The sequence below is a fragment of the Porites lutea genome, chromosome 4, assembly GCF_958299795.1.
Source record: "Porites lutea chromosome 4, jaPorLute2.1, whole genome shotgun sequence".
Classification (NCBI taxonomy): domain Eukaryota; kingdom Metazoa; phylum Cnidaria; class Anthozoa; order Scleractinia; family Poritidae; genus Porites; species Porites lutea.
The window spans coordinates 50,170,672-50,185,796 of NC_133204.1; the positions used below are offsets into that span (position 1 = coordinate 50,170,672).

A 15,125-nucleotide genomic window follows, 5' to 3' on the forward strand; every position below is an offset into this window, starting at 1 on the left:
TACTGTCTTCGCTGTATGTGGTCTAACTGATGAACATCCGCGAGATGGTTAGCTAATCTGACAGGGTACTTCGCCCCACACGATGAGATAGGACAGTTTCTGCAAACTCTCTTGTAAACCATGTTGACAGTTCGATTGCTGAACACAAATGACATCTTTTTTTGCAAATAGTCAGGTTATATAGAGTGTCAGAAAGGCGATAACCAGGCCTGAAAGGCCAAAACCAGGCCAAAAGGGACAAAAGGAGACAAACGGGCCATTTATAATCGTTTGTCTTTATTTTCTCAAACACACGCGTGGGTGTCGCGCGCCGCTAGTCACGCAACAGCTCTCAAGATTGGAATCATCATCTTTATTCAGGGTAATCACAAAGAACAGTGCCTAATTAAAAAAGTTTTTATCGAGAATTAGTAATTGGTATTTCAAATTTCAGATTTTTGTATTTAAAGTTCGTTTGGCCTTGTTTTGTTAAGTGTAGGTCGATGTGGGGTGGATGGATGTATTATTTACGAAAGAGAACGCTTAGCCAAACCCCGCCTTCACCAATTTTCTATAAAAGAGACGCATTGCTTTCTGAAGTTTAGTTTCCTATCAGGACGCGTGCGATTCAAACCAAAGATGACAAGCACAGGCTATACCTTATACCTTCAACAAGGAGCTGGAAAATATGAAGACAGCGAAGAAAGCGATTTCTCTCAAGAAAGCGATTTCTCCCAAGAAAGCGAAGTCTCTAGCCAAGAAACGGAGTCTTCCCAAGAAGAAACAGAAAACTTAGCGCCTTGGTTACGCATTCTTGATGAAGCCGAGAAACGCCATGAGACCCAGCTCAACGCATTGATCAATGACTACGAGGGGAACGGAGATTCAGAAAATGTGGCCCGCGTGAAAGCCGAGAACGCTCTTCTTCCTGTTTACAGAAAAGAGCTAAGAAAAGTACTCTTAGAGAATCTACAGTGGATGCGTGCAATGAAAAAAGATCCCACCTTCAAAAAAGTGATTGAAACCCAAAAAGAACTAAAAGATACAGAAGGATTCGATTGGTTGGAATCGACAGAACTAGCGATTGATAAGCGAAAATTCCTACTCAATCGACTGTATCAAAAACAGCCCATTCCACAAGATGAAGACTAGTCCAACTACTATGAATGTTATAGAATTATTTTTCCTAGACCTTTGTATTGTTGCGTTTCAATAAAAACTGTAAACAACCAAACTTTAAGAGTGTTTTATTGCTGACTTGGAAATAATAACAATACTAGTAAACTGATACAATAAATCAAAAAAATCTGAAATTTGAAATACCAATTACTAATTCACGATCAAAACTTTTTTAATTAGGCACTGTTCTTTATGATTACCCTGAATAAAGATGATGATTCCAATGTTGAGAGCTGTTGCGTGATTAGCGGCGCGCGACACCCACGCGTGTGTTTGAGAAAATAAAGACAAACGATTATAAATGGCCCGTTTGTCTCCTTTTGTCCTTTTTGGCCTGGTTTTGGCCTTTCAGGCCTGGTTATGGCCTTTCCGGCCTGTGTTTGGCCTTTCTGACACTCTATATAACCTGACTATTTGCAAAAAAAGATGTCATTTGTGTTCAGCAATCGAACTGTCAACATGGTTTACAAGAGAGTTTGCAGAAACTGTCCTATCTCATCGTGTGGGGCGAAGTACCCTGTCAGATTAGCTAACCATCTCGCGGATGTTCATCAGTTAGACCACATACAGCGAAGACAGTATTTGCAAGAGGCGAAACTGCAACCTAAAGTCAAAGTCGTCGTTTACGAAAGTGAAGCGGATAATTCCGGAAAAAATCACTATCGCAGTCCAGTACAGACACAAGAAACGGTGTACTGCGAACTGTCAAGATCACAGAGAAATGAATCCTCTTTTGAAGCAAAAGCTAAAAGACCGACTACAAAGAACAAGACAAAGGGCAAGAAACAAAGAAAGTCGAACTCTTGGCTTCGAGGCAATAGGAAAATTGTGTAGACACGGAAGGATTATTTATTATTCCTCGAAATAGAACGGAAAAAAAACTGATTTGTAATAGTCAGTCAAAGGATTAATTTTCATTCCTTTTCCTTTCAAATCGCTGTGTATTTGACTCTTTTTGTTATTGACTTTTAATAAAGTTTTTAAAACGGTATCTCTCTTGTGGTTTTATTGCTAGCAATTATTAGTCGCGTGTTCAAATTGATCCTTGTTAAGTTATTTAAAATTGTTTATATAATAATACGTCAAGGTGCTCCCTTGGGTCTAGCTGTAGAGATCAACTAATTTGTATTCAACTTTGGGCTTGTGACCTCGCATAATTAACTGACTAACGGCGCGCAAGACCATAAGCTCATCAAGCGCAAGGGCTGAGACTTCAATAGTTAGTTGTTTCCTCGAGATGGAACGGAGAAAACGCTTTTGTATTGGTGAGTCGAAATTGAAATAGGGAGTTTTCAGCTCCACTCTGTGTATGTGTGTGTGTGTGTTTTGTTTATGTATCCGATTTTTAGCACTAAATAAGAAGACATGCGTTGCCAGGCGATCGCACCTCTTATTCCTGTCTTTTTTTTAAATAGACGTTCCACTTATTCGTTACTAGAATGGAGTTTATTCAAGAACCAAAAGAGTTAGGGTTTACTTTAGGACCACCTGTTGTTTTCTATAGAATTTTTATATCCTGTGCAGCTGCCTGTGCATACTTTCTACAGAGGCAGGTAACAAAGGTTGACATTTTTGCTTGATAGGCAGTTTTTCGCTTCGCTGCGCTTCGACCTCGTTTTCATGATTTGCCTGAAAAATTAGTACGATTTCGCATTCGCTTAACCTCCTTTTCTCTTCTTTTGAAGTAAAGATTTTTTAGTTAACCTCGGTGTCCTAGTTTTGTTTATAACCGAGTTTTAGTGAAAGAAATTTAATGATTAAAGATTTTTCATTTAGTATAATCTGCAAAGATAACGCGTTCAAAATTTGCCCGCTTTTTAATATTTTGAACACATAACAGTTTCTACAATATCTAATAAGAAAACTATCGCAAATAGCTGATTATATAAAAAAATCACTTTTCTGTTTATAGATTATGATCTCAACATTTTTTGATGACGTCAACTCTAGAAAATTCTGATGTCACTTGCTCCTTGCCAGCTACAAATAAATTATGACATCATCCTATCTATTTGACATACATGACGTCAGCCAGCTAAAAATAAACTATGACATCATCCTATCTTAATGGCATGCGTCACGTCATCGGCATTAATTTAAAGTATGACATCATCCTATCTTAATGAGATGCATGACGTCATCGTCTTTAATGTATTCCCCCGCAAAGAAAAGTAATTCGGTGCCTTATCTACTACTCTTATAATTTTCTCCAAACAGTTGTATGTCGATATTTCTTTGGGGCAATAGTTTCTCTAAAGCGTAGTTAACGATTTTTTAACTGCACAAAGATCTGCACACGATTAACTGTAAACAGGGATATCAGAAACAGCAGCCTATAGATACAATGCACAACTTGCATTACATACATAACTTGCTCAGAAAATCTTCAGCCAGATTGAACATAACGTGAAATATGATAAGACACGTTCCTTTTAGCCTGGTTTCTAATTGAAAGTTTTTAACATTTGCGATAGTTAAAAGGCATCCATTTTGATTCCGAACTTTACTGCATACGATAGCGCGTGTGACGTTTAAGTAATAGTTTAACATGAGCATTAGCGTTTTTATATTAAGCAATTAATGATTGAGGCTGAGTAGGATATGAAGAATTTAGCAGATCGAGGAGGGTGTTGTTTGTCTTAATTCTTCATATCCTACGATATGTCTGCTTAATTCTTCATATCCTACGAAAGCCGAATTTTTGTAGAATTTTATTAATTGCTTTATTATTCATTCAAAATAATTCCTAGTTTAAAAACATAGCTAAAACATGCTCACCTGAATCGATGTTAAGTTCATCTTTGATAGTGTACGTTTACGTTTTTCCAGCTCCGCAAATATTCTCCAGATAGCAGATGTCGCCCTCCGAGTTGTCTTCTTACTGTTTTTGCCATGTTTTTAGCTATTATTTCGCGGGCGTCGATAAAACCCGGAACATGGAACATCCCGGAACATCCCGGAACATGAAAAAATAAAAATAATTTTCATGAATAAAAAAATAATAAAATAATAATAATAGAATAATTTTTGTAAAAATTAATAAGAACGTAAACTAACAAAAAAAACGAAAAATAATGAAATAATCAAGAAAAAGAAACTGGTATCCTCTCTGAGTATGAGAAAACAATATTTTGTCGCAACAGATTAACCGCCGCCCGGTTAGCTCAGTTGGGAGAGCGTCGGTCTGCTGAGCGGGAGGCCGTAGGTTCAAACCCCGGCTGGACCAACACTCAAGGTCTTTAAATAACTAAGGAGAAAGTGCTGCCTTTGTAATAACATCTGCAAATGGTTAGACTTTCTAGTCTTCTCGGATAAGGACGATAAACCGTAGGCCCCGTCTCACAAGCCCTTGCACACGTAATAAATCTGTGGGACGTTAAAGAACCCACACACTCTTCGTAAAGAGTAGGGCACGTAGTGCCCGGTGAAGTGGTCTATCTCACTTTCACACTCATGTATTGGGGCATCATTACTCATTCCTTCATTACTTGTAAACTGTACCTTAAGCAGTCTGGCAAAGTCCCCCAACCAGTGTTGTAAATTATCCCTGAAAAGCCCTGTGGGGAGTGGATAATAAGATATTTACAATTTTACAATTTACAATTAAAATTATTATTTTTATTAATATTTTTATTTAATTAATTAACTATTTTTTCATAAAATAATATTTCAATTTTTTCATGTTCCGGGATGTTCCGGGATGTTCCATGTTCCGGGTTTTATCGACGCCCTTATTTCGCCTAGATCCAGCTACAATTCTTACTGTTGAAACGAGTGAATGGTCCGTCATTCTTTTTTCACAACCAAAACAACTCCACCTCGTCCCCAGGTCATCACGGTAACGGTGCCTTAACCTGTAGCGGGCTCCATTTTTGACGTCATTTCCTCTTTAAACACAAAATTCTTTCAAATTTGGTCATCAGTAACCGGTTATGGTGAATTATGCGTGTGCTTTTAGCCAATCAGAATTGGGGACGTATTTTGCATGAATAATAACAGGGCTTAACATTGGAGTGAAAGCCTGAAAATTTTTTGACTTGATTTAAATCGTGTTAAGAGGCAGTCTCCCCATAAGCGTTCCACTCGATTTCGGACTCGACAAAACTTTTGCCTTACATTTTTATCATCAATACTACTATCCATTCTAATAACGAAATTGCAGTTAGATTGAGAAAATTGTTTATTTTACTGCCATTCCCAGCATTGCAATGCTGGACGACCGTTGGCGGCTAAAATATGCAAATTTTAGTCTCTTTTAAGAAAGCAAAATGCACGAATAAGTGCCTCAAAATCATCAGAAAATTCTCCAATGTGGCTCCTAAGTCAGAGAGACTTAAGCCTGCCTCTTAAGAGTATTTTAAACAGCGTCAAAAACTGCCCTGGAGTATTTCATTTCTGTAGTGTGTTTAATCCTGCTTGAGGGTAAAACGGAGTCGTCAGCGTAGAATAAACAGCTTACTGGTGAACCATTTGGGAGAATAGTAAGGTCATTAGAATCACATGCTTTCGGGAGGCTGGGAATTTCAGTCAAATATACATTGTACAGTGGAGGAAAAGGATCACATCCTTGTCGTACACCTCTTCAGCAAGGAAAGTTGTTCTTTTCCTGCCAAATTGTACGCTACATTTCGTGTTGGAGTACATGACATAGGTACTGATGTCAGTGGTACTGACCATTCAGTTAGTGACAATGTCGCTCGTTATTCTTTCAGAAAGCGACGTCAGAAGTCTTGCGAGTTCAAACAGCTCAGGTTCAGTGAGAACAACGTATCTGTTTGAAGGATATCTACTCCTGTTGACGGTTTTTGGGGCTTTTGCCTAAAAACGTGAAAGAACGAGAGAAGGGAAACGAGCGAGTTGCGACCTGAAGATATCAACTTTACGAGTTTACCATAACGCCGTACTTTCTTAGTACCTTCTGTTAGAGTTTAGGCAAAAAATTTCTTGAGGCCCAAAAGGCACTACTGCATTTTCTTCCGTTTCGTTCTTTAAATAACTCATCTTTTTGTTTTGTTTCGGCACAATCGTACTTTTAATGAACCTTAGAACTGATTTTAAAATATTACCTGTAATAATCCTCGAGGAAATTTTATTTTAACGACTAAAATTTAAAAGCTTCTAATAAGGCTAACCGTCGTCACCTTTGTATTTATCTTTTTGTCACTTATTTTCGCGAAAATTGAACAGCGGGCACTTTTCAGCCAAAAAAAGAATACATCGAAAGGAGCTAAATTTCTATTAATTATCAAAATACTTAGCGGCAGTCTCACAATTGAGTTTGATTTTCAAGTAAGCACACCCATTTAGCAAAACGAAATAAAAAACAGTTTGACTTGTTTCTTTGTAACATGAAAGGGGATAGGAAATTCCAGTCAAAGTTATTGATGAAATGGAGGCCTCGGCAAGTAATAAAGAAATATAATAAACAAGTACAAAGAACTTGTCTTAACGAGGTAGAAGTAGCGCAAAAATAAATAGTTTGAAGACTGCACCAACGATTCACAAGAACTGCAGCATGAAACAGTTCTATTAGGAGTAACCGTTGGGTGGTAGCTAAGTATTAGGGAACATTGTACATTGTGGAGGGCGTTTAAGGCCCAGTTCAAATGTCGAATTTCACATGCTGAACTTAATTGCTATTTTAGTCGACTAAAACAGTTAAATACGGCATTCAAACGTCGAATTTAACTCTCTGAACTCTGTCAAATTTAACTCTGTTCGGTGTCAATATTCCCAGTAATATAATGATAATTTAATACTAAAATTCATGCATTAAGTTCGGCACATGTGAAATGCGACGTTTGAATGAAAAGTCAAACCTAAGTCGAATCTTCGACTATTTCAGTCGCAGATACGGCAAACGTCGCATTAAATTTCAACAGTCGAATTTAATTTATTCAAACGTAGCACTCCGCGTTAAGTGCGGCACGTGTGAAATTCCACGTTAGAACCGGGCCTAAGCTGCCATATGCGCCCAATTTATTTTTTTCAGCGCGTGCTTATTTGTGTGATTGATGATGGCCGTGTCTGAAAAAGACTACACTTTGTTCGTTTCATTTTCTTTTTGTTTCAGTTTGACGTATTTCAAAGGTGGCTACAGTTTTAAATATGGTACTTGTATGATACTTTGACCTCGCAGTAAGGTAACTTGGTAATTTCATTTAGAATACATCTTGGTAAGTTTATCATCTACAGGTACATTGTTGCTTTTTATCTCTAAAAACCCGAATACAATAATAGTGCTAATCAAGTCCATCTTTGGTTTGAAAAACAGTGTGATTCAGACCGTTTCAGAGAAGAACACTAACCGAATCTAAAACACATGACTCTGTAGCTAATACATGCTGTAACCCTTTGTAAACAAAGTTAATTTGTCCCAGTCAGAAAGAGGTAATAGATACACCTCAGAAGTCGTGAATAAAGCTTAAATCAACTTCACTCTTCCTTGAAGAGCACATGCCTGCTGACTTTAAGAGAAATACCCTTCTACCAGGGTCATAATTGACCGTACCGAAATCCGCTGCCAAATGCACAAGAGTCTTCGTTTTAACAGTGAGCTTTTTAGCTCATACAAAAATCACACTACTCTGAAGGGTCTGGTTGGCATCTCACCTGGGGGTCATCAGTCAACTATACACTCCCCATATTTCAGATAGAGAAATTGTTATGCGCTCAGGATTTCTAAATTTATCTTTTGCAAGAGGAGACTCCGTAATGGCAGGTAAAGGGTTTACTGTGCAGGATCTTCTTCCCCTTGGTGTCTCCCTTAACATCCCTCCTTTCCCTGGAAGCAAAGGTCAAATGACACCAGAGGAAGTTGTGCAAACGCAACAAATTGCCTCCCATCGAATTCATGTGGAATGTGCAATCAATAAGATAAAGAACTTCCACATATGGGACAGTGTAGTACCATTTACTCTGTTCAGTGTTGTCAATCAAACGTGGTGTGTGTGTGCTTTTTTGTGCAATTTTCAAAATTGCATCAAAAGCACATAGATACAGCTAATGATTCTTTTTTCTCATATCAACTAACTTATTGTATATTGTTTGCTCTCATAGTTAGAGGATGATTGGAAATTGACGAGTTATTTTCAATGGAACAATAATATTATACCTTAAAACTTTTAAGTCAAACCTCACCCTGTTTAACCAAGTACTTATTTGTTTCTATTTTAGTAGGGTGTGATTCTTCTCTTTGCTGTTATTTTCTTGGAAATAAAAGAAATAATAATAACAACAACAGTTTCTTTTATCAATCAATGAACAATAAATAGTGCAATACTATATTTTTTCCAATCCTGAAATAATTTTTTCTCCGCACTATACTTTTCATTGCTAAGAAAGGACTGGCTGTCAAAAAAAAGAAAAACGGGAAAATAGCCCTAAAAAATAGATTATCTGACATTATTTAGAAATGTTTTAGGCTGTTATTTCCACCTTTTCTTTCTAGGGCTGTCACCAAAGGCAAGAGGCTGGGGATTTCCCCTTGTTACTATGAGTACGAACCCCAGCTGCATTGGGAGGAAACAAAAGAAAAAATTAAATAGGATATAAAAATTGTGCTACCTTTTGAAGCTCTAGCCTACATAATATAAACTTGAAAGCTTAGTGACTGCCCTGGGTTTGTAACTACAAAATCCCAAAACAATATTTTATGATCACCTTTTTTAACTGCAAGAAAAGAAACTATGTTTTACTCTATTCTCGCTTAAAGTTGACCGACTTTTAAACAAATGTAGGGCTCAGCTTAGAGTATCACTAAGTCACACTATTTACCAACAACACTAAAAGAATAAAATACGTGGAACATTATTAAACTGCAGCCACCGGAAGAAAATGCTTAAAGTAATAATAACAATGACAATAATAATAATTTATTCGTATATAGTGCGCTTTTCAACATACTAGGTGATCAAAAGCGCATTACAACACTAAATAACCTAAAAACTATACAAATATATTAGAAATATACAAATATATTTAATATCTAACAGATATTGAAAGATAATTTAAAAAGATGAGTTTTAGGATTAGACTTAAAAGTAGAAATACATTTAATGCTGCGGAGGCTAACAGGAAGAGCGCTCCATAAAGTGGGCGCAGCCACACTGAAGGATCTGTCACCACCAAATGACTTTTTCATTTTCCCTGACGGATGCTTTAATAAAGCACCTTCATTAGAGCGCAGCAAATAGCGCGTATTAGTCTTAGTATGAATTAAATCAATGATGTAACCAGGTGCCATGCCATGGAGGGCTTTGAAAGTAAGTAATAAAACTTTTGAAATTAATTCTATATATTACTGGTAACCAGTGTAAATTTATCAAAATGTGCGTAATATAATCATACTTTTTACATGACATAAGCAGCCTAGCTGCAGCGTTCTGTACTCTTTGCAACTTAGCTATTTCACAGTCCGGTAATCCATAGAGAAGCCCATCACAATAATCAATTCTACTTGTAACGAAGGCATGCAACACCATTTCTAATTTATCCCTAGGCAGAAAATAGCTTATTCTCTTGATATTTTGTAACCAGAAAAATGCCGCACTACAAGACCTAGAAATATGGGTCGACATAGAAAAATGCGAGTCGAACTAGGCGCCGAGGTTACGCACTACTTTAACAGGTTTAATATTGGAGGGCATTTCAACATCAAAAAAATTTTGGAAATGTTGAATAGCCCTCTAAAGAGGGCTATTCACCTTAAAAGATGCTATAGACCAAGATACAAGTATAAGACTTGTACAACACCTGAAGTATTCATAAGGGATGGAATACACTAGGTGCAACGTATATACTCTGGTTAAAAATTCATAAATAATTAGCATTTTGACTCCCAGACACAAACTGGATATCGTTGGAAAGCTAAACACAAGTATTGTCATTGAATTATTTTGTCACGTGTTGTAGAAGATTGACACTTTTTACAGGGGTTCTCTATTCCAGGCACAATTGTTGAAAAGCCCACACTACCCCGCAGCAACTAGAGTTTGATCAAAACTCTCCTTAATTCGGTCAAATTTATTCAAACTTGCACAGAGCAATATCTAGCATTAGTGGGACCTATCCCTTGAGACACTTTTGAGCTCTTTAAAAAAGGCTCTGTGTGGGCAACAAGTTAAAATCTAATAACAGCAAATATTAATCATGAGGGCAATTCAACTGAAAAATGCAATTTTAAAAAAATCATTTAACACACAGAGGAAAAATACTGAAAACAAAATAGGTATCTAATGAAACGCCTTTAAAAGCACTTTCTCGTGACGTAATATGAGTACTTAACTCAACAATCCAACAAAGTTACAGACGAAAAATAGTGAATTTTAACGAATTTTTACCCTTTTTTCACTTTGAACATCCATAAAAAATTCAAAACATAACGAAAAAATCTGAAATTCACATATGTGAAAGACCAATCATCTTACAGCAAACCCGCAAAATCTACACGGTAACCATGGTAACCCGACTAGCTACACTAACTCCATGTAAAAAAGTTGAACTCCCCTCCAAAAAAACAAGGGTGTTTCAACACAAGAGGGCTTTTCAACACATGAGGAAAGCAATTCAACTGAGGGGGGCAGCGTTTCAACAGGTAGAGAAGGGCATAATCAGCGAAGGAAGCTAGGGTGAATATTTTCCCGAAATTTTGACTTTGATTTCCTTTTCTCCCTCTTAAAATATTGCTTTCGATGGAAATAGTTAATATCCTTCTTGAGTGAAACGCTAGGAAGTGTCGACTTCAATGTTTTGTTGTTTTGGTTTTTGTTGTTTGAAAATTGGACTTGTGAAAATTACAAAAAAACAAATAACATGTGGTGTGTCTTCCAGTAGCGTTTACAGCCGAGATGTAAATCAAATCTTAGCAAACCAAAGGTTGAAAAGACTACTTAAAGAACAAAGGCTGTTTGAGCACTGTCTCAGTTGCACTTTAATCCTGAGATTTTAACAAAACCTGCGGGATAAAAACGCTAAACGCTCAATTGCAGACAAAAAAGGAAAAGTGAGAAAAGAAATGTAAAATTTGAACAAGAAAAAAAGAAAGAGAACAGGCGAAAGAGGCGAAGTAGTACACACAAGCATTAAGAGAAGTAAAGTATGCTTATACTAAGAAAAATGACTTCAGTTTAGAAGCGAATTAAATTATTCTTAAAATGAAGGAAACAGAACCAATTTTTTTGTAATCCTGCCTATAAAAACAGCGAGCTAATGTTTTGTTTTTTCCTTTCCTCCTTGGAGTTTTAAATGCATCTTTTTCATATGTTTTTCTTCGTAACATCAGTTATTTAATTTACCTTAATTTTATTGCAGTTATTTTCTTTTCGTATCATTTTTGGCCCGCCTAGACTAGCTATAGCTGTTTGCGGTGCCAGGAGACTTGTAAAAATATTCTTTAGAAAATTTATAATAAAGTCTTGAAGTCTCTCTTGAAGTCTCGAACGCAGCAATACTAGAGGCATTGAGTTCTGAATTTCAGAGCTAAGGGAATTAGATATTTTAGAACACAAGGGAAAATTTCCTTACATTTGTCCTGCAGTAGGGCAAGCGGAACGAATTCTTACTTCAAGTCAAGCTTGTTTTTAGAGAATTTTTAGGCGCGCAAACAAAAAAGTTTCATGTTTAATCCGAACCTTTTTTTTTAACGTTTTAGGGCAAACTCTGATTGGGCTTACTAAAGTAAGTAGAAATTTTGGCTTTTGCGCATCCCGCAATAGCAAAAAACACCCTTTCATTGCAGTTAAATAGTCGCAAAATACGTCCAGAATTCCGCCCAGCTTGTTTTTGGATAGTTTTCAAGAGCGCAAACACGAAATTTTTATGATTCATCCTACACACTTTTGGTAACATTTTCTTCAAATCCTTTTTCGAAGCTTATTTCGCTATGTTTAAATTTTAGGCTCTGCGCATCCAAGAAACGCCAAAAGAACCTTTCATTACACTTGATTAGTTGCAGAATATATTTCAAATGTCGTCAAGCTTGTTTTTAGAGAATTTTTAGGCGCGCAAAAAAATGAAGAAGATATCCAGGATGTCGTCAAGCCAGTCTTTAGACAGTTTCGAAGTGCGCAAATAAGGTATTTTTATGGTTAATCCTACACACTTTTGGTAAAATTTTCTTAACATCTTTTTTTAAGCTTATTTCGCTAAGTTTAAATTTTGGGCTACCCGCATCCAAGAAACGTTAAAAGAACCTTTAATTACATTTGATTAGTGGCATAATATCTTAAAAATATGGTCGAGATTTTTTTTAGAGAGTTTTTAAGTGCGCAAACATAAAAAAATGTTGATGTTTAATCCGAACCTTTTTTTTGTAACCTTTTAAATCAAACTTTGATTGGGCTTACTAAACCAGGTAGAAATTTTGGGTTGGGCGCGTCCCGGAAAAGCAGAAAACACCTTTAATGACATTGAAATAGTTGAAGAAGATATCCAGGATGTCGTCAAGCCAGTCTTTAGACAGTTTCGAAGTGCGCAAATAAGGTATTTTTATGATTAATCCTACACACTTTTGGTAACATTTTCTTAACATCTTTTTTTAAGCTTATTTCGCTAAGTTTAAATTTAAGGCTACCCGTATCCAAGAAACGCCCAAAGAACCTTTAATTACATTTGATTAGTGGCATAATATCTTAAAAATATCGTGCAGGTTTTTTATAGAGAGTTTTTAAGCGCGGAAACATAAAAAAATGTTCATGTTTATTCCGAACCTTTTTTTTGTAACCTTTTAAATCAAACTTTGATTGGGCTTACTAAACCAGGTAGAAATTTTGGGTTGGACGCGTCCCGGAAAAGCAGAAAACACCTTTAATGACATTGAAATAGTTGAAGAAGATATCCAGGATGTCGTCAAGCCAGTCTTTAGACAGTTTCGAAGTGCGCAAATAAGGTATTTTTATGATTAATCCTACACACTTTTGGTAACATTTTCTTAACATCTTTTTTTAAGCTTATTTCGCTAAGTTTAAATTTTGGGCTACCCGCATCCAAGAAACCCCCAAAGAACCTTTAATTACATTTGATTAGTGGCATAATATCTTAAAAATATCGTGCAGATTTTTTTTAGAGAGTTTTTAAGCGCGCAAACATAAAAAAATGTTCATGTTTAATCCGAACCTTTTTTTTGTAACCTTTTAAATCAAACGTTGATTGGGCTTACTAAACCAGGTAGAAATTTTGGGTTGGGCGCGTCCCGGAAAAGCAGAAAACACCTTTAATGACATTGAAATAGTTGAAGAAGATATCCAGGATGTCGTCAAGCCAGTCTTTAGACAATTTCGAAGTGCGCGAAAAAGGTATTTTTATGATTAATCCTACACACTTTTGGTAACATTTTCTTAACATCTTTTTTTAAGCTTATTTCGCTAAGTTTAAATTTTGGGCTACCTGCATCCAAGAAACGCTCAAAGAACCTTTAATTACATTTGATTAGTGAAATAATATCTTACAAATATCGTGCAGATTTTTTTTAGAGAGTTTTTAAGCGCGCAAACATAAAAAAAGGTTCATGTTTAATCCGAACCTTTTTTTTGTAACCTTTTAAATCAAACTTTGATTGGGCTTACTAAACCAGGTAGAAATTTTGGGTTGGGCGCGTCCCCGAAAAGCAGAAAACACCTTTAATGACATTGAAATAGTTGAAGAATATATCCAGGATGTCGTCAAGGCAGTCTTTAGACAGTTTCGAGGTGCGCAAATAAGGTATTTTTATGATTAATCCTACACACTTTTAGTAACATTTTCTTAACATCTTTTTTTAAGCTTATTTAGCTAAGTTTAAATTTTGGGCTACCCGCATCCAAGAAACGCCAAAAGAACCTTTAATTACATTTGATTAGTGGCATAATATCTTAAAAATATCGTCCAGATTTTTTTTAGAGAGTTTTTAAGCGCGCAAACATAAAAAAATGTTCATGTTTAATCCGAACCTTTTTTTTGTAACCTTTTAAATCAAACTTTGATTGGGCTTACTAAACCAGGTAGAAATTTTGGGTTGGGCGCGTCCCGGAAAAGCAGAAAACACCTTTAATGACATTGAAATAGTTGAAGAAGATATCCAGGATGTCGTCAAGCCAGTCTTTAGACAGTTTCGAAGTGCGCAAATAATGTATTTTTATGATTAATCCTACACACTATTAGTAACATTTTCTTAACATCTTTTTTTAAGCTTATTTCGCTAAGTTTAAATTTTGGGCTACCCGCATCCAAGAAACGCCCAAAGAACCTTTAATTACATTTGATTAGTGGCATAATATCTTAAAAATATCGTGCAGATTTTTTTTAGAGAGTTTTTAAGTGCGCAAACATAAAAAAATGTTCATGTTTAATCCGAACCTTTTTTTTGTAACCTTTTAAATCAAACTTTGATTGGGCTTACTAAACCAGGTAGAAATTTTGGGTTGGGCGCGTCCCGGAAAAGCAGAAAACACCTTTAATGACATTGAAATAGTTGAAGAAGATATCCAGGATGTGGTCAAGCCAGTCTTTAGACAGTTTCGAAGTGCGCAAATAAGGTATTTTTATGATTAATCCTACACACTTTTGGTAACATTTTCTTAACATCTTTTTTTAAGCTTATTTCGCTAAGTTTAAATTTTGGGCTACCCGCATCCAAGAAACGCCCAAAGAACCTTTAATTACATTTGATTAGTGGCATAATATCTTAAAAATATCGTGCAGATTGTTTTTAGAGAGTTTTTAAGCGCGCAAACATAAAAAAATGTACATCTTTAATCCGAACCTTTTTTTTGTAACCTTTTAAATCAAACGTTGATTGGGCTTACTAAACCAGGTAGAAATTTTGGGTTGGGCGCGTCCCGGAAAAGCAGAAAACACCTTTAATGACATTGAAATAGTTGAAGAAGATATCCAGGATGTCGTCAAGCCAGTCTTTAGACAGTTTCGAAGTGCGCAAATAAGGTATTTTTATGATTAATCCTACACACTTTTGGTAACATTTTCTTAACATC

At 36.1% G+C, this 15,125-nt stretch overlaps 1 protein-coding gene across 2 annotated transcripts in view; it reads left to right on the plus strand.

Annotated features, from left to right (window-relative positions):
* LOC140933977 (neural cell adhesion molecule 2-like) overlaps positions 1-7,509 on the plus strand; it is a 36,911-nt gene extending 29,402 nt beyond the window's left edge. For both annotated transcript variants that reach the window (XM_073383666.1, XM_073383667.1), the window contains one exon: positions 5,871-7,509. In XM_073383666.1, the coding sequence (XP_073239767.1) occupies positions 5,871-5,980 (110 nt within the window). In that variant the 3' untranslated portion in view covers positions 5,981-7,509. The remainder of the gene's footprint in view (positions 1-5,870) is intronic.
* The last annotated feature ends 7,616 nt before the right edge of the window (positions 7,510-15,125 follow it).